The 20341-nt window shown below is 37.3% G+C and overlaps 1 protein-coding gene across 8 annotated transcripts in view; it reads left to right on the plus strand.

Moving 5' to 3' along the window:
* The first annotated feature begins 4991 nt into the window (after nucleotides 1–4991).
* The window catches only part of SEPSECS (Sep (O-phosphoserine) tRNA:Sec (selenocysteine) tRNA synthase), a 53203-nt gene continuing 37853 nt past the window's right edge, over nucleotides 4992–20341 (plus strand). For 7 of the 8 annotated variants that reach the window (XR_002733843.3, XR_002733844.3, XR_002733845.3 and 4 more), the window contains exons 1-6: nucleotides 4992–5296; nucleotides 6464–6618; nucleotides 8889–9007; nucleotides 9340–9498; nucleotides 10384–10537; nucleotides 13467–13569. Coding sequence is in view for 5 of the 8 variants with exons in the window: in XM_023223034.2 (XP_023078802.1) it covers nucleotides 5183–5296; nucleotides 6464–6618; nucleotides 8889–9007; nucleotides 9340–9498; nucleotides 10384–10537; nucleotides 13467–13569 (804 nt within the window). In the remaining 3 variants the exon portion in view is untranslated. Of the gene's footprint in view, nucleotides 5716–6463; nucleotides 6619–8888; nucleotides 9008–9339; nucleotides 9499–10383; nucleotides 10538–13466; nucleotides 13570–20341 lie in introns of all 8 variants that reach the window. The other variant, XM_023223036.1, reaches the window with a different exon arrangement.

Consider the following 20341-nt stretch of genomic DNA (forward strand, 5'->3'; position numbering starts at 1 on the left):
CTCCATTGACAAAATAAGACGAAAGGGCTGCTGTTACGCTGGCACTGTTGTTAACTCCTGAATATTGTCAGGAGGTATATTATAGTCTATCCTGAAAATCTCCTATAGTTTCATCTTGTTTCTGTTTGCATTACTGAATTATGATACAACAGATTTTTATAGAAAGGATATTGCTTTTAGGAGGCTTTGTCCTACTTTTCAGGGCATTTTTTTTTGTTTGTTTTTTGTTTTTTGTTTTTCATACTCTAAGTTTATTGGGGAAAGAGCGATCCTTGTAGATCCCTTCTCATGTTGGTCCAATCAGCTTTTCTTTAAATCCAAGATTTAACACCTGAGGATCTGGCCAATATATGTATACATTGGTATATTTAGGTTAGGTAACCCTGAATCATATGCATTCAAATGAATCCTAAATTCTTCTATAAATAGTTGCTGGTCTTGTTTGGAAGTAGGGAAATCCTTGATTATTGTTCTTAATTCATCTTGGGTACAAAGTTTAAATTCTGCAGTTGCCTGCATACTTGGCTTTTGAGAGGAGATGGATCTTTAGAAGCAACTGACATTTTCGAGTTTTAGGAGAGTTGCTGGGAAAATGCAGGAGGCCTGGATAAGAGGAAGAGAAGGGGGGTGTTGATGGAAGTGAAGAAAGAGAGATATCAGAAGGCTAAGGGATAAGAGGGACATCTGGATATAGGGAGCCAGCCCAAAGGGGAAGATTTACTAGGAAATGAGTCTAGTTTGTTGTTGCTTAAGTTGTCAAATTGCTTGTTTGCTTTAGCCAAAGCATCTTTTAGTGGAATAATTCTTGAATCAGAATTTCCTTTGGAGGCCTCTGTGTACCACTCAAAACCTGTTGCCCATCAGACCTAAGAAATCTGAATTCCCTTTCTTTTCTAAGTTGCCCATCAAATAAAAAATTTTGTCAAGTCAAGTGTTTCCCAGAGTGGCCATTGAAGGCCCAACTCCACATTGACGAAGTTATCCCACTTAGAGAGATAGGCACAAGCATTAGGATTGTAATGAGAGTATGTACAAGCAGCAGCAGTTTTTCCTGGTAGAGAGGATTTAGATTTGGAGCACCCCATGAATGCTGGCTATGGTGTTGAAAGTTATGCTCATGCTTATCCTGTCTCAGCCCCCAGCCTGATTTTTGCCCCTTTTGAACACAGACCGGATAATCTGTGCCCTCTGGCAGGCAGAATATCAGAATGACCTCTTTCTTTGGATCAAAAGCAAGCCCTCAGAACAAAAAATCAAGATGAAGGGAGAACTTCCTCCAGTTTTATTGGTGACCCACAACAAAATTTGTCCAAACGGATGCAGTCTGGTGAGAACTGCAAACTCATCGGTCTGTGAAACTGGCTTAAATAACACGGTTGTAGGGCCCATGGCCATGTTCTACCGTAAGATTCTCCTTCTTAAGGAAAACAACACTTTTAGATAACACAATACAAAATAGAAGTACAAAGGACAGCACCAAGGATGAAAAGGAATTGCCTGATTCCACTAAGGATGCAAATAGGAACCAGTAACAAAATCTGAGTACCACACTTCAAATGAATAGCTTAGGAACTCAAGGCAAACAGGGAGGAGTTCCAGGCCAGCACTGACTTACCAAGTTGGCATGGACGTGACAAGCCATAGGCAACAAGGCACAAGGAGCCCCTGTGGGCACCACAAGTGGCCAAAGGCTGAGGTTCACCGCCATGGACAGCACAGACCATGTCTCATTGAAGTCTCTGGGAAAACTGGAAATTCAAAGCTTGCTAGAGAAAGGAGTCAGTCACCATCATTTGCATTTGTCAGAGTCTCAAAGGCAGGCAGGGGAGTGGGAAAGCTTTATAGTGAAAGATTCAGGTACAGGGAAGAATTCAGGTGTGCCGATTAGAGGTGCTGGCAAGGAGAAGCTAGAGGCTGGCTAAGTAGAAACAGGGCATCTCATGTAATTTGTTTAAGGAGGATATTTGGCTTTCTCTGGTTGGTCTTAAGTTAGAAGCGAGTAATAAAAGAGAGAAGCTGGCAGTCATTGTCCAAGTCTTAACCATTCTTGGCTGATTGCTGCAGAGGTGGTGGTTTGGAAGGTTAGCTGCTACAGAGGTTGTGGGTGAGAGTCCTGTTATCATATATGATCTGGCCATTGTCCATTTGTATAGTCTGTCTATCAAGGGGAAGATGTCATTGAGCAATTACCTCTCATTTAATCATCGTAACTGTCTCTTCCATATCCCTATTTTACAGATGAGGAAAGCAAAGCTCAGGAAGTTTGAGTAATGTATTTAAGGTTATACAACTAGTGACACTAGCAGAATTTAAACCTGTGTGTTCTGGACCTATTTTAAATGATGCTTCATCTTGTAAAGACCGTGAGGTTATTTTGATGTTGCCCTATCTATTAAAAATAGTAATTACATACTATTATTAAAAATAGTGATTACATACTATTTTAAATAGTAATTACAAACTATTTACTATTTTAAAATAGTAATTACATACTATTTTTAATAGATAGGCAACATCAGAATAACCTCATGGTCTTTACAAGATGAAGCATCATTTAAAATAGGTCGAGAACACACAGATTCAAATTCTGCTAGTGTCACTAGTTGTATAACCTTAAATACATTACTCAAACTTCCTGAGCTTTGCTTTCCTCATCTGTAAAATGGGGATATGGATAAATACTTGTTGGATGAGTGAATGGATGAAAGTAATTTTAGAATACTTCTCTTGAAATTGCTTCCAAAGCTGGTATCTTTTGAATACCTTTAATAAATGCATATCTTGACAATGATTAATTTTTGGAAACAGACAAACATTTTTCTGAAGATAGTGAATAAGGTGAGAGAACAAGCTGGCTCAAAAACCTGATGTGTCCATTCAGTAATGAGATTAATTTTGGGATTTTTGCACATTTTGCATGTGATTGACAAAGCAGCTTTGAAGGCTTTTCCAAAGACAAAGTTGCAAAAATAGTTGCATTTTGAGAATAAGAACTCAAGTTTCCAAAAGTTTGAAAGATAATACTCATTTTAGAAAGAAAGCTAAATTCTTGTTGTTTTGTGGTTTACCTTTCTGTTTAGTTTTAAGTAGTTAAATGGTCTATGTCATTCAACAAATATTTATCAAACACCTATTACGTATTTAGTGCTGTGCTTTGAACACAGATCTCAATATAGCCCTTGTCAACCAGGAGCTCACAGTCTAGTTGAGACAGAAAATTAACAACTGAAATGCAATTCAACAAATACCATAAATAGACTGATATATATTAATAGCTGGATGCCTGGGAACATGCAGTAGAAACAGTGATGAGCTCGTGCATGTTGAACAACTGACTTCTAGGGGAGTGGGTTGGAGGGTAAGGGCCTGATTTGCAGTGTTTACTGATTTCCATGGCGTAAATGCTTCCACCATTGCCAACGTGACATCATCAAAAGGGGAGTTGGAAGATGTGCAGTAGTATAACATTATATTGAATTTCCACCATATAGATAAAATGCATGTAAATAACCTGAAGAGCATAGATAATAGTAAAATGTAAAATAATTAGGAAGTGATGAATTTTGAGTATTTTTACTTTGGCTTTTAATACAATATTTGAGTGGCTGTATTTAAAAACTGGCTCACAAAATTCCTGAACATTTAACAATCAGCTCTTGCAAGTGGGTGTGAATCAGTGCAAGTGGGCATACCACCAGGTGAAAGCAATGTCAGGAATTACTGTAGGCTCACATAAGATGAAGATTGTAAAGAAACTGAATGCAGGGATCTCCAGCAGTGAACCTCTAGGTTGTTCAATTGTTACAGGACTGCCAGGTTCCTATGTTAGCTGTGCAGGAACAGACCAATACTCTGACAGCAGGCTTGCAGCAGAGAAAGAGTTTTAATAATCACAAGTTACAAGCCAGGAAACAGGAAGAGTTCTCAAGCTTCAATTCGTTTCATCAAGGGGTTCTAGGCTAAGGTTTTTAAGGGGATTTGTGGAGGGTGAGGGGCTGGAAAATTTGGGGTTATCGATTTGTTGGGGTAAGGGAGATGAAATCATCAGGATGTGACAACTGCATTCTTCCATGAATCAGTTTTTTATTGGGCCTTCCAGACAAGCTGGCATCCTTAGTTTTGTTGGTATGTAGGACCTAAAGAAGCAATGCAAACAAAAGCTTATCTTCTCACAATGTCTTAGATTTTATCTATAGAGCAGAAAAAGAATGAAGAGTCTTGTGATAGGCGCCACATTCTCCTGGGGGTTGTAAGTAGCAACCAGATACAATTAAGTCGGCCATACGGCAAACTGGCTTAATAACAGCAGCCATAAGCCTAGTTGGATTTTTTTCCCCCTTAATCAATTTTACAAAATGTTCTTGGGGATAGTTTCAGAATGGTCAAACTAATTCATTAATTCAATATCAATTTCTTTTTTTAGGCCCTACTTTATTCTGGGCACTGTTTTAGGTGCCCGGGGGAGGGGGCACCGCAGCAAAAACCGAGGCCCTGCCGTTAGGTTAGAGAGTTTACATTCATGGGTGCGTGTGTGTGTGTGTTTGTGTGTGTGTATGTATAAACAAACGTCTGGCATGTCACGTGGTGAGTGGTAAGTGCTATGTAAACATTCCGTAGTGCAAAGGGGAAAAGGAGTGGGGCACTGCTATTTCCTATGGGGTTGTGTGGCAGTTATAAGTGTGGAAATGTATCAAAGTAAAGATTGAAGGTTCTGGCATCTGACAAACGGTTTGAATAAGGCGGAAGCACAGACCCTGCACAGATCTCAACCATCCAACAGGACTGGAACACAGAACTTAGAAAACCCCACGTACCTAGTTCTCACTCTGCTCGCCCGGTCTGCACAAGTGCAAAATCCTTTCCTGAAGTTCCCGTTAGGAACACCAGGGTTTAACCAGACCAATCAGCTGCAGCGGGGCGGGGCTAATTTCAGTACCTTCTTCGCCTGAAGTCACCTAAAAGCGCGGACTCCCTCGCGCATGCTCAAATACGCCAACTTCCTCCTGGAGCGCCATCTGAGACGGTCTGCGCGTGTGCAGGAGCAATAAGTTTTTTTTTGTTGTTTTTTTTGTCCCAAGGCGCTGCCGTACAGTCCAGGAGGCGAGTTGCATTCTGGTTCCGTCGTGAGTCTGGCGTGTGGAGCTGGTGCTCCCGCTTATTCGCTACTGTCGCCATCGCTGTCATGAACCGCGAGAGCTTCGCGGCGGGCGAGCGGCTGGTGTCACCAGCTTATGTGCGGCAGGGCTGTGAGGCCCGCCGCTCGCATGAGCACCTCATACGGCTGCTTCTGGAGAAGGTACCGAGCTGTCGGTCCCCTCCCCAGCCGCCGCGACCCCGGGGCTCTGGCTCCGCCCGCCGTTCCCGCTGGTGCCGCCCCACCAGTAGCTCTTTGCTGCTTGAGACTAGTCCCAAGTCTGTCTTAGCTTGGCTTGCCTTAGCTGACCGACTGCGGTCTGTGCCTTCTCAGCCTTGCCAAAGCCAGTGAAAGCTAAAGGGTGTTCTCAGGAGGGGGTGTTGGGGTCGGTGTTTTGAGTCCCGCTGTTTCTAACTGCGGGATGCGGAAGTGAGGGAAAGTCCTACTGTACTTTTTTATTCGCGGAAAGGGCAAAGTTCGCACCTCCGTCTTACACCACGCTCAACGACTGAGAGCACATAGGGTGTTTGCAGACCACTGTATGCTAACTCGAACCACGAGGCTTCTGCCGAACCTCACAGGTCTGCCTCCTGCTAGCGTTCCTGAATTTTAATTTCATTAAAAGTTTTGTTGTGTGTGTGTATGTTTTTTTTTTTTTTTTTTTTTTTTTTTTGAGACAGAGTCTCGCTCTTTCGCCCAGGCTAGAGTGCAGTGGCGCGATCTCGGCTCACTGCAACCTCCGCCTCCCGGGTTCACGCCATTCTCCTGTCTCAGCCTCCCGAGTAGCTGGGACTACAGGCGCCCGCCACCACGCCCGGCTAATGTTTGTATTTTTAGTAGAGACAGAGTTTCACCATTTTGGCCGGGCTGGTCTCAAAGTCCTGACTCAAGTGATCCGCCCTTCTCGGCCTTTCAAAGTGCTGGATTACAGGCGTGAGCTACGGAGCCTGGCCAATATTTCATTGAAGTTTGACAACTGCCGCTCTTCTCCACGTCCTCCCGCCCCAATCGTAACGCCCTGATTTGAAGCATCTTCATTGGGGATGTGGTGTATTGGTATTCAATTAGTTTAGCTTACGGAAATTTAAATATCTGAGGAAATCTCATTGTATGCATTTATCATCACCTCTCGAAATCTATAAATAGTTGTAATCAAATGTACAAATTTTTTATCTCCTTGCTGTCTCTATATAGTGCTGAATTTTAGAAAACAAGGAGCATGGCAAAATACACATTAAAAAGTGAAAATGTATTCCTGTAGTGTTCTAGAGAACGATAGTTTTATTAAATATAATCATAAGTTTTTTGTTTGTTTGTTTGTTTTTTAAGGGCAAGTGTCCAGAGAATGGCTGGGATGAAAGTACACTTGAACTCTTTTTACATGAACTTGCAATCATGGACAGCAACAATTTCTTAGGCAATTGTGGTGTGGGAGAAAGGGAAGGGAGAGTGGCATCCTCATTAGTTGCTCGTCGTCATTACAGGTATCTTTTTTTAAGTAGTATGGGAGACATATCGTTTGTTTATTTTTGGTTCAAAATAATGGCAGTAGTTTTCATTTTGTTGGATTATCAAATGTCTGTTTGTAAACCACTTTTTCCCTGCTCAAATGGATATGTAAACCAAATGCAACAGGGAGATGGAAACAATTTTATTTCAGCAGGTGCTTTTCAAAGACAATAGAGTAAAAATATGTGGGGGTTACCCCGTCAGGTTCTGGGTGACTAACACAGGCTGTACATTTTCTGAGGAATGGTTACCCTAATAAACATATCTGATTGTAAAAGTTTAAAATCCATTAAGGTTGTTTATAGTTTTCCATATTTCTTTTCTAACATTGGCAGTGTTTTTTTTTTTTAAAGAATGGTTTGTAGTTAGAACTTTAAACTTTGTTTTAAACTGAATCCCATTTTATAAATACCTCTCTGTTGCAATAGATACAGAGAAAGGTGTATTAGATTATTGAGTGACTTTTTCTTTTGCATTATTGCAGAAAGCTTTTCATCAATTCTGATAATGATTTAATTGGTAGTTCCAAATATGATCACTCATTGCTCTGTCCACTAACCTTTCTATGAAGTGTAAACTCTTAGATAAAACTCCTCTCTTCCATGCTTTTACATTATAATGAAAATTTCCTGGGCATAGTAGAATTTGTATTTCAGTAAAAATCACTGCAGTCAAAACTGATGATAGTGCCTAACTTGGATGAAAATTTCAGTTAACAGTTCGCTGATAACATGGTTGATAATATATGTAGGAAATGTTTTGTACATGAGATTTCAGTGGTGAGGAAGTACATTAGTATTCTTCGATAATCTCCCTATACAGAATTTCTGATATATTTGACTGTCAATTAGAAATTACTCAGGTTACAAAAGGGTTTTTTAAAGAGTATTGAGAAGTATCTTTAAACAACGTATAATATCATCTAATTTAAAATGAGTAGATTTGCACACTGATTTTCTAGGAGCACATAGTTCTTTTAAAATTAAGGCAATATTTGAACCATCATTGGAACTTAGCCCACTGTGTGATTAGGGGAAAAGGAAAGAAAAAAGATAATTTGGCTGGGCGCGTTGGCTCATGCCTGTAATCCCAGCACTTTGGGAGACCAAGGCGGGCACATCACGAGGTCAGGAGATCCAGAGCATCCTAGCTAACAAGGTGAAACCGGTCTCTACTAAAAATACAAAAAAATTAGCCCGGCATGGTGGCAGGCGCCTGTATTCCCAGCTACTCTGGAGGCTGAGGCAGGAGAATGGCGGGAACCTGGGAGGCAGAGCTTGCAGTGAGCTGAGGTGGGGTCACCGCACTCCAGCCTGGGCGACAGAGCAAGACTCCGTCTCAAAAAGAAAAAAAAAAAAAAGATAATTTATTGTTTCATATATTTCAGTTTTCTATTGCTACAGAACAAACCACCCTAAAATTAAGTGGCTTAAAGCAATTACTTATTGGCCGGGCGCGGTGGCTCAAGCCTGTAATTCCAGCACTTTGGGAGGCCGAGACGGGCGGATCACAAGGTCAGGAGATCGAGACCGTCCTGGCTAATAAGGTGAAACCCCGTCTCTACTAAAAAATACAAAAAATGAGCCGGGTGAGGTGGCGGGCGTCTGTGGTCCCAGCTACTCGGGAGGCTGAGGCAGGAGAATGGCGTGAACCCGGGAGGCGGAGCTTGCAGTGAGCTGAGATCTGGCCACTGCACTCCAGCCTGGGCGACAGAGCAAGACTCCCTCTCAAAAAAAAAAAGAAAAAAAAAAAAACAATTACTTATTATTACCTCTCATGGTTTTTTGGATTAACTGGGCTCAGCAGGGTGAGTATTGCTTTGGGTCTCTCATGTAGTTGCAGTCAGATACTAGCTGAGAGTTGAGTTATCTGAAGGTTTGCCTAGCATGAAAATTTCACAGTCACTTCTGCTAGATTCTTCCTGGCCAAGCAAGTCACTAAGTTCAGCCCAGATTCAAGTGGAGAGGAAGTAGACTCCATCTCTTGGTGTGGGAGTAGGATGTGGGCACAGGGAGAATAATAATTGATGGTGGCCGTCATTGGAAACTGGCTATCACAACATAATTGATGAAGTTGTTTCAGTTTAAGTAGGAGAGTTCCACATCATTAATAGTTTGTGACATATATCTGTAACAGCCAGATATTGCTCCTGTGTTTTTTGGGTTACTATATTTGCATATTTGTACATTGTATTACTTAGAATGCTGAATGTATTTGTCCAGTTTTTGGCCCATTTTTTGCTTAGGTTCATTCATGGCATTGGACGATCGGGTGATATTTCTGCTGTGCAACCAAAAGCTGCAGGCTCTAGCCTTTTGAACAAAATTACCAATTCTTTGGTCCTGGACATTATAAAGCTGGCTGGTATGTACGATCTTAATCATAATGCTTTTGGCTGACTGGACGCACACACACACTATTGACGATTTCCTTATTATTGCCCCTTTCCAAAAAGAGTATGAGTGACTTTTGAAAAGACTTTTTCTAAAAATAAAAAGTCCTTAGAATAAGATAGAAAATCAGAGCCATAAGCCCAGAAGTTGAATTTGGCATTGAGCTTCCCAAGAGTGAGTACAGAAACAGAAGCACTAGGGCTACGACTCTTAGTATTTTATAGATGAAATATATTATTTCCTCAAGAAGGATGCTGGGTGCTTAGCGGGATAACAGATTTCTGTTTGGCTTCTTATTTGTAGGTGTCCATACAGTAACCAACTGCTTTGTAGTTCCTATGGCAACTGGCATGAGTCTAACTCTGTGTTTCTTAACGTTACGACACAAAAGACCAAAGGCAAAGTATATTATATGGCCACGAATAGACCAGAAGTCCTGCTTTAAATCCATGATCACTGCAGGTAAGAGAAGTGTTGTGTATAATGTTTTAAACATCACAATTAGAAAATTCAAATTTCTTATATAAAGATAAATGAAAAATAAACTAACTCTGTTCCCTATTGCTTTTTTAAAAGAAAAAATTGTGGTAAAATAAGTGTGACAAAATTTAATGTTTGTATTACTTTATACAACTTTTAAGTTTATGGATACCTAAATATATATGGTTCCATAATTATTATTTGTTGCCGGGCCTTTGCTTATATACTAGTTAAGTGTGCTGTTTTAATTGAAAAATGTGGAAACACTTTTTATCTTTATGCAAAATTTACTGTATACATTTTGTTTTCATAGGAGGCTTTTGTAGGCTATGTGATGGATCAGTGATCCTTAGGCTGCTGAAATTTATTACGTTTTTCTTTAGAGGTAAAACATTGAGTAGATGATTGTGATTTGTTTCAGCAAGTGAATTGTATTATTATTAATGTCCATCTCTGAAATAAAGTGAACTTTAAAATAAAACAGAAGTATTGCCAGAGAATGAGTGGACTTACTTTTCTGTGGATTGAAATTGAACTGGATTAAAGTGATCCTTTTTGTCATAAGTGTCCATGTTATTACTTCTCTAGATATCTAACATTTGTTTTCCTTACTTTCTAGAATTCATTCTTGTCATATCCTAGTGTTAAATAGACTTATGGTCCTAAAATTGTGTAGTCGTCTGTCACATTATTTTGACCTGCCTTTGACTAATACCAGTACTGAGCCGTGTATTTATTACCAGAGGAGGTTAATCTACCAAAATAAATATTAAGAGTTCTTGTGTAGAATAGCATGCTTCCTAGAGTTTCAGGATCTTCCCTTATTTTAGTTCACACTAACAGTTTTTTTCTGGTTGGTTTGGTTAGGTTTTGAGCCTGTGGTGATAGAAAATGTTTTGGAGGGTGACGAGCTGCGTACAGACCTGAAAGCAGTAGAGGCTAAAGTCCAGGAACTTGGGCCTGATTACATTCTGTGTATTCATTCTACTACATCCTGTTTTGCTCCAAGGGTGCCTGATAGGTAAATGATTTGTGAATATTGTCCTTTAGCTGTTTATCAGTCTTTTAAATAAAATACGATATACTAATTCTCAAATATGCTTAAATAACACTTCATAATAAATAGGTGAATGGTCTGTTCTAAGAGAATAGATTGACCTTGTGAAGAAATAGCATAATGGCTTGGGAAAACAACCATTTGAAATAGAACAAGGGAAAACAACTAGTACAGGGTGGGGAGCTCCCTTTATCACTTGAGTAGATGCAGACCGTCTCTGTTTTCTTGCTCTTTGTCCTGTTTCTGATCTCTTAGCATGTTTTTTCTTATTATTTAATGGAAGTTTCTTTTCTAAGCTAAATGTTGAGTTTATTTCTTTTCATTGCTATCAGTATTAATAAATTAAAAATTTAGGATTGTTTACTTTCAAATTTCTGTAATTGGAAGATTAACTCAGATGTATACTTATGTGTGCATGGTGGTTGTCATCGTCTGCATTTTGAGAATAATACAAATATTTAAGAAAATAAAAGCAAAAAGGAAAGAAAAAGCAAAGGTTTACTCTTTTAAAGGATAGCCACACATTTTTATTCTGAAAATGTAATAGGCTCAGGTCTAGTAATACAGATTTCTGTTTTTGACTACAATTTTTTTTTTGTTTCATTTTAACATTTCGAATGGAAGGGGTAAATAATTCGTAGGAACTATATTGACTTTGGGCTTTTCTTGTAGCGTCAAGTTATACCTTGGTTTTAATTCATGGAAGTACATTATTTGGCAGTAATGAATGCCATGTTGGCTTTTGTTATCTTATAGGCAGATTGTAAGAGACAATTTTTTAACTGTGCTCTTAAAAATTTACCTTGCTACATTCATGAGCCTGTGAACTCTATTTTAAGATTACTTTGCATATGCTGCTGTGGTTTATTCATTACTTACCAGATTTCAAATTTATATTGAAATATTAAATAAACATCGTTCTTTATTAGTGGTTTTGATATATATAAAATTTTTAATGTGATAGAAATCGCATTTTGAAAAACAGCTAATGGATATTTGTATTAGTTGGATTATTTATCCTTGTGGATACTTCGCTTTTGTTTCATTATGACTAATGTCTTTTGAATGTTTATAGTATGCCTGGCACAGTGTTAAGTGTTTTACCCGTATTATCTCCTTTAGAAAAAATTTAATAAAGCTTTTTATCAGTCAGAAAAATTCTCGTTTGTCACTGTTGTGTAATGAATATTTCTGAATAAGAGTGAAGTTTAGGAAGAAGGTGGTGCACAGTAATGTTTGAATTTCTGACTTTATTAAATTTTAAAACTACATTTTGATTTTTTTTACATCAAGTTTCATTCCTTTATAGTCTTAATTTTTTGGGTACAGTATACATTTTGTTTTTATTAGTTAATTAGACAAAAAGTAGAGGAAATTCACTTAAGGGAAGTGTTGCAAAAAAGAAGGGTGTTATTTCTTCTAACTGATAAACACGTTAAATTGGCTTCTAAGTTAGAAAACAATTTGATACATAGGAAAAATATTTTTTCTACTTCTCCTTTCATTTAATACATTTGTTTTTTAAACACACCCTAACCATTAACAGATTTAGGTAATTCAGATTATTTAAAAGTACTCTCAAGTTACTTTTTTTCTTTTAAAAATAGAGCTTAATGTTAATGGAGCCTTATTTTCAAAGTTTTTTATTAAGGAATATTTTCATTAGAACACAGACATATGAAAGTGCCTTTTATTTTATGAAGAAAATACTTGTGTGTATCCCAGAAGGTCTATTTTGTTAAAAACATCATCTGATTAGTTTGAAGTAACAAGAAGGATTTCTATATCAATTTGTAGGGTTTGTGAAAATGAATGATAAAATGAGTTTTTAATTCGTAAGACTTCAGGCAAGCAAATTGATAACTTGTTTTTGGTCTGAGGCAAACTGGATAAAAAAAAGAAAACTTGTAACAGATGAACATAATGGTGTTCCTACTTACAGTTAAAAATATATTAATGACATCTACTAGAAATAGTACATGTATTATGCATAAATCGGTAATTCAGACTATGTATTTGAAATATATCCTGTCAAAAAGGACTTTACTTGTATAAAAATGCTTTCAAATTCTTTATACTTTAGAAAGAAAACTTTTTAATAGTTTTACTAAAACATCGGATTTAGTTTTAGTTTCATAGCATGAAGACATTTCTATTAAAGATGAGCTCAGTCACAGGAAGTATTTAGCTTTGTGAAAGAACATCTATTTATTATGCTGCCACTGAAATTTGTTACCTTACTTTGCATAAAGTTAGACTCAGATTAATATGAGAGGTGTAAAATGAAAAAGTAGGAGTAGATAAGGGTGGATTTAAAACCAGGAGCTATTTAAAAGATTCCTCAGTATCCAAGTTGTTGGAAAATGTTAGTTATTTTGGTAATGACACATTTTAATGTTCTGTATTTTTTAATACATTAAAGTCTATTTGAGTATGCATTTTTTATTTTATGAGATGTTTAATGTAAGATTTCTTAAGATTCCAGATATGCTAATTATTTTGCAGATACTAGCTTCAGTATAGTAAGCAAACAAAAGTGAAAAAAAAGAGCATACCACCTTGTGAGGGGTCATTATAAATAAATCTTCTGGCTTTCTATTTAGGGAATTTTTAATTTTAAAATGATTTACCATCTACATAAATTTTTGTATTTTTTTCATATATTGATAACATTAATTTAAAAGCCTTTTAAGGTTTATTCAAAAGAGCTTGCTCTGTATTTCCAAGCTGCTGTATTACATGTCAAAATACTGCAATAGAAATTTCAGTGTTTGTCGTTTTTTTCTCTTGGTGTACATTAAGGATAACTATTAAATTTTTTAAAAAGTTTCTGCACTAGCATTTATAAAGCACAGTGTGAGTATGTCTTTCTATTGAATATTTACGTTTATAGATTAGAAGAACTGGCTGTGATTTGTGCTAATTATGGCATTCCACATATAGTCAATAATGCTTATGGAGTGCAGTCTTCAAAGTGTATGCACCTCATTCAGCAGGTAAGAGAGTTTAAAATATATATGTCAAGGACAGATTCATTTTAACATATTATAGGATTATTACTTTTTCTTGCAATTGGATACAGTAAAAACAGTTATTTATGACCATCTGCTTCAGGTTGTGTTAGGAACTTACATCTGATAATCTCAATAAAAGTCATTATTCTTTGGTACTGTGGTGGTAATTGGACTGATAGCTTTGGTAGGCTAGAATCAACATAGAAATACTTTAGTAGTTTAGCTTTTAACTTTCTGAGACTGTTTCATTACCAGGATTCTCATTTTTCTAATATACTGGATTATATCATTTTTAAAAATATGTGATTTATTCTGTATGTAAGGAATTATTGTACCTTATTATCTTAGACTAGAAGTGACTTCATTTATAAACATTCTAGTATAAAGCTATGGAATTGGCAGATTTTTGTATTTTTTTTTAAAGCATCAGCTAGATCGTGTTCGTTTGTTTGAGGTTCTACTTTTGAAAATATGTCTTTGTTTCCCATGTCACTTGTAAGAACTATGACCTACAAGGGCTTTATGTATTCAGGCCTTTGCTGATTTGCTGATTTCATTTTCTGCTTTCCTTTTGCTTGCTGTGCTCCAGCCACCCTTGCTGCCTTACTTTTTTTCCATTTTGTCACATGCCTGCACTTCCAGGCCTTTGCTGTTGCTCATCCCACTCACTGGATTGCTCTTCTAGAGAGTTGCGTAGTTTTCTTTTTGTCAGTGAGACTTCCTCAGAAACTCTATCAATGATTGTCATTATTGACAATCAATAACTGGTTACTGGACAAAGTGAATGAATAAATGAAATATTGTATTTATTTATGCATGTATGATACAGGCTATATAGTTTGTGTGCATAATTATGTTAATATACATACTCAGTTTTGGCAAACATGTCAAACCCTATCTAACACCTCCCCCTTCCTCACTAGCGTTTTCTACTTTTTTATTTTTTTGAGATAGGGTGTCACTCTGTTGTCCAGGTTGGAGTGCAGTGGTGCAACCACAGTTCACTGCAGCCTAACCTCCCACACTCAAGTCATCCTCCTGCGTTAGCCTCCCGGGTAGCTGGGACCACAGGTGTGCACTATCACACTCAGCCAACTTGTTGTATTTTTTCTAGAAATGGGATTTTGTCATGTGGCCCAGGCTGGTCTCAAACTCCTGGGCTCAAGCCAGCCTCCCACCTCTGCCCCCCAAAGTACTTGGATTACAGGTGTGAGCCACTGTGCCCAGTCCTTGCTAGCGTTTTCTATCCCTCTTTTTGCTTTTTTTACCATGTTCATTGATTTTAAGATGCAGTGTTCTGCATTTTGACGTCTGAAATTGTGATGTCTTATAATCAGTGGTGTCTTACAATGTTAATAGGCAATTTTTTTTTTTTACGTAGTGACATATAAAATAATGATGTTTCTTATTATTGATGACTCCTTGCTATTTTTCTCCAGAACACTTATCACCATTTGATATAATGTTTGTTATTGACAGTAATTATAGTTAAGGTTCTGTTGGGATAGAACTTTGTTTTGTTCACTGCTGTGCCCTCAGTACTTAAGACAGTATCTGGTACATAATGGACAATTAATAACTGGTTACTGAACAAAGTCAGTGAATAAATGAATTATTGTATTTATGCACATATGATATGCACTACATAGTTTGTGTGCATAATGATGTTAATATACGCGTTCAGTTTTGACATACATGTGATTTGTGTTATGTGGGCATAAGTTATTCACAGATTACCTGTGGCCTGCTCCAATATGGTAAATGCTCTGAAACAATAGATACTATCTAGTACAGTTTTTTGTCTTCTATATTATTTTTCATATACTAGTATCATCTTTTACATAAATGTGGTTTATATGAAGTAGTAATCGCTGATTTGCTTAATTTCTTTACTCAACTTTGTATCAGTTAGGATGTCATTGGCAGCAAGTAACAGAAACCCAACTCAAGTTGGCTTAAACCATTAAGGAAATGGATTAACTTATGTAGCAAGTCCAGAGGTTCAGTGGGTTGTAGGCATGGTGTGTCGGGATTTCTTAAAACCTTTAGGGAAAGACTGTTTACCATTTCCTTGGTATTTCTTTTCGTTATTCCTTAACTTTTTAAGGCTTCTTCACTTATTCTAGACTAGGTTATATCTAATTTGTATAGTCATAGAGGAAGGGTGTACTATTTTCTACACTGGAAATCTTGAAAAACATTTTATTTCAGTGATTGATTTTTATTCCTCCTTTCCCTTTCCCCGTTGCTCTTCTTCTCTGTAATTTTTAGCAGCTTCTTTTCTTTTAAAAGTCAAATACCATCAGCATTACTAAAAGTTTAGGAAAATGAGGAAGGAGTAGAAGATCACTCATAACGCTATTACCCTAACAAATATCCTTAACAATCTATGTATTTACTTTTTCTCTTTTTGTATGCATATTGTTTTTACATAGTTACATTCATTGTGTACATGTAATTTTTTCAGTGTTATATTTCTGTACCTTCAGATGCCTATAAAGTTTTCATAATGATCATTTTAATGATACAACTTATTTTTAAATACTAGAAAACTTGGTGGTGCACTTGAAGACATTAAAACTAAAAGAGGCTGGGTGTGGTGGCTCATCTCTGTAATTCCAGCACTTTGGAAGGCTGAAGCTTGTGGATCACTTGAAGCCAGGAGTTTGAGACCTCCCTGGGCAACAAAGCGAGACTCCATCTCTACAAAACTAAAATTAAAAAAAAAAATTATCTGGGTGGTGTGGTGGTTTGTACTTGTAGTCCCAGCTACTGCGGAGGCTGAGGCAGGAGAATGGGATGAACCCAGGAGGCGGAGCTTGCAGTGAGCCGAGATAGCGCCACTGCACCCAGCCTGGGTGACAGAGCGAGACTCCGCCTAAAAAAAAAAAGAGCTCCAAAATACAATAAGAAAGGTGCCCTTGGAGTTGCATATCCCTAATACTCTGCTTTGTCATTACCTCTCTGCATTTGTGAGGTGGTTTTACTAAAATTTTAACCAAAAAATAAAACTATAAGATGGATAAATAAACTTTTAAATGCAGATATTGTTGCAGATAATATATTACCTTCTGAAGTTGATATTTCTTTAAAAAAATTTCTTTGATACATAATATTTAGATATATTTATGGAGTGCATATGATATTTTTATACATGTACAGATTGTGGGATGATTAAGTCAGAGTATTTAGGCTATCCATTACCTGGCATTTATTACCTCCTTTTGTGTTGGGAACATTTCACATCCTCTCTTCTAGGTATTTTGAAATATACAATTACATTGTTGTTAACTATAGTCACTGTACTGTGCTATTGAGCATTAGAACTTACTAAAATGGACATTTCTTTAAAACAAAAAAAGCAAATATATAAGCATTCTATTTTTCCCAAATTGGCCTTCACCAAAAGAGGTTGTGGCACTGTTGATTTAAATCAAGTGAATACTTGAGTCTTGTTGAGTGCAGGTTGCTGTTTTATGACATTCTAAAAAATTAAAGTTAGCTTTAATTCATCTCAATAGTCCTTATTGTTGATATATACCATTTACTACACACTTTCCTTGTGTCAGGCATCCTATTAGGCTTTTAAAGTTATTAACTGAATCCTGACAATTTAAGTGTACTTCATATTCCCATTTTGCACATGGAGAAATAAAATAAGTGGGATTAAGTGACTTGCCCAAGGTCCTATAGCTACAAAATAGCCCATCTAGTTCAGTGTGACTCCAAAGTCCCATTTTTCTGTTAAAAAACAAAGTACTAAAGTACTTGAGAAAATAATATTGCAATAATCAATCAATGAAGGAAAACTATAAATAAAATGGTTTTTTATTTTTATTGTTTTAACATTATGTTTTTAACTTTTTTATTTTTAAGGTGAGACCCTAGAATGGCTTAATGCTGAGCCTATAGAGTATTCTGTATGCTCATGTAGCCCCCCCAGGGAAATTAGTTTTGAATAACCTATATTTTTGTTTATATTTACTAAAATGAATTTAAGAGATTCATTTATTATGGATGTTAGGATAGATTAATGGAGAGGGATATAGTAGAGTCACAAAAATATGTGTATAAGACTAATTATTTTGAGTCAGAATAGATTATAAAGCTCCAAAAGTGTGGGAAGTGGCAACTTTGCCTATTAAGAATTTGAGAGAAGTAGGTGTTACTACTGTTTATTCACAAACCTAATTGCCTCTTCATTCAACAAATACTTTCTGGGTTCCTACTTGGGTACCAGGCACCAGGGTAGGAACTGGAGATGAAATAGTGAATGTGACAAAATCTTGAACCCTCATGGAGCATTCTATTTTTTGTGGGAAAGCAGAGAGTAAACCTTGAGTGTGACAAGTCTTGGATAAATGCTCTGGTATTTTGGGAGGATGGATGTCATTAGATGGAGTGATCTAGGAAGTGCTCTTCAAGAAGTACATGTGAATGGAGCTCTGAATGACATGAAGGAGGAGGCTTTGCAGCTCTCTAGAGAGAGAGATTCTAGACAGAAGCTAATAGCCAAGACTCTGAGGGAGGAGTGTGCTTGGAATGTGAGAAATAGCAAGGAGGCCAGTATGGCTGAACCATAATGAACAAAGTGAACAGTGGTTGTAGAGCTTTGAGGTGTGTTAAGAGTTTGGGATTTTATTCTTGGTGTGATCATTGGCCATGGAAGGATTTCAAGCAGGAAAGAAGGACATGCTATGTGGGAAATAGACTGTAGGGAGGCAAGAGTGAACTGTTGCAGCAACTCATACGAGATTTGTTTGTGGCTCTGGCCAGGGTGGTAGTCGTGAAGGTGGTAATAAATGCTTTTATTCAGATGTATTTTGAGAGTGGATTTTAGAGCACGTACTGGTGACTTAGATGTAGCTGAAAAAAGGGGGCTCTGTACCATTTCTGAGATTGGGTCTGGCCTGTTTGTTTTCTTGCCATAGAATGTGCTGCTTTTTAAATGCTTTCTGTGTTTTAGTGATGGAAGGGTTCTAACAAAGTCTGGTGCACTGATTCCTCTAGTATTTCTCCTTCCAATTTAGGTTCCTGGTTCTCTCAGGAGGCCTTGGACAGTACTAAAATATTAATACAAAGGCAACTTTCACTGTTTCACTTATTTTTATGTGCTGCTACTTCGCATGTTTTCCAGTGTTTTTTTTTTTATTCTATTAGTCTTATATGCGTCTCTCTGTTTTCCTGTGATATGGGGAGATTTTCTCTGATCATGGTTTATTAGGAAATTAGAAGAGGAAGAGGAAGGTTAAGAATTGAACAGGTGTATAATGGCCTCCAGAGCAGCTGCTCCTCTTCCCTGCTTCAGGTGCTTCCACCTGTTGCCTGGATCTGGACTCTTAGATTAGGCCAGCTATCTGCTCCTTCTATTCTCCCTCAGATACCAAGGTGTGAAAATGAAGGTCAGATATGGTTATAATATTAATAGGAATGCAGATTGTGAATACAGATTGAAAATCTGTGGCTACAGATAAAGGAAAAGACTATCTTAGTTGTAATTTAGATAGTATCTCTATTTTTAAGAGGAGAAAATTGAAGCACATTAGACAGAAGGTCATAGACTGTGTTGGATGAGGACCGAACTTAGTTTTACATTTCTAGTAGGTAAGTATTCAGTTTTTCACCAGACTATTAGATTTTCACTGGAAGTTCATTTGCAGTGGAATGAAGTCATCTAAGTTTACAATATTAGGGAGCATGAGTTACGTAGAAACATTGCTTCTAAACTTGCCAAGAGTATACAAATAAAATTTCCATTAAGTGATGTTAAATGTAAAACTTTGCATTTCTTTTTTGTTATCTGAGTGCTCAAAATGGTCATACAGGTAGTAGATTGTGCAAGCATTAAAGAGAGGCACGCGTATAATTAACTGTTTGGCAACTCGGATGGTTATTGTCCCTTAGGTTATGGTGGCCACCCTCGAACTTACAGAGGGTGTTTAAAACCACTTAATAGTTATAGAACCCATTGTAGACATTTGTTGTCAAAAAGGAGCACAGATGAGATGCATGGGATGAATCCGTTGTCTTTTTTTTTGAGATGGAGTCTCGCTCTGTCGCCCAGGCTGGAGTGCAGTGGCGAGATCTCGGCTCAGTGCAAGCTCTGCCTCCTGGGTTCACGCCATTCTCTTGCCTCAGCCTCCCGAGTAGCTGGAACTACAGGCGCATGCTGCCACGTCTGGCTAATTCTTTGTTTTTTTAGTAGAGATGGGGTTTCACCATGTTAGCCAGGATGGTGTCGATCTCCTGACCTCATGATCCGCCCGCCTTGGCCTCCCAAAGTGCTGGGATAACAGGCGTGAGCCACCGCGCCCGGCCGAATCCATTCTTTCTTATCAAATTTTAAGGTGTAAAATTTTGTTTCATTAAAGTTCCCACCTGAGCTGATACTGAAATCGTGCTTGCCTCACAGAGTTGTTGTGAAAATTAAATGATTTATGTGTGAAAGCACGTTGTAAACTTAAAGTTCCATATATAAGCAGCACCATTAAAAATTTTGGTTTAATACTTAAAAACGTTTTCTTGGCACTATTACAAAGAAAATAAAAATAAAAATTTTTGGTTGGTTTTTCTGTGCGTTGTTTTAATGGTGTTTATTTTTCTAAGGTAGAGTTGACAAAAATTGTGTATTTTTACGGTGTACAATTTGATGTTTTGATGCATGTATATATCATGAAATGGTTAAATCAGGCCAATATATTAATTAACTCAAATAGTTATAATTTTTTGTTGTGGTATTTATTTGTTAATAGTA

Source organism: Piliocolobus tephrosceles, chromosome 3 (assembly GCF_002776525.5).
Source record: "Piliocolobus tephrosceles isolate RC106 chromosome 3, ASM277652v3, whole genome shotgun sequence".
Lineage (NCBI taxonomy): Eukaryota > Metazoa > Chordata > Mammalia > Primates > Cercopithecidae > Piliocolobus > Piliocolobus tephrosceles.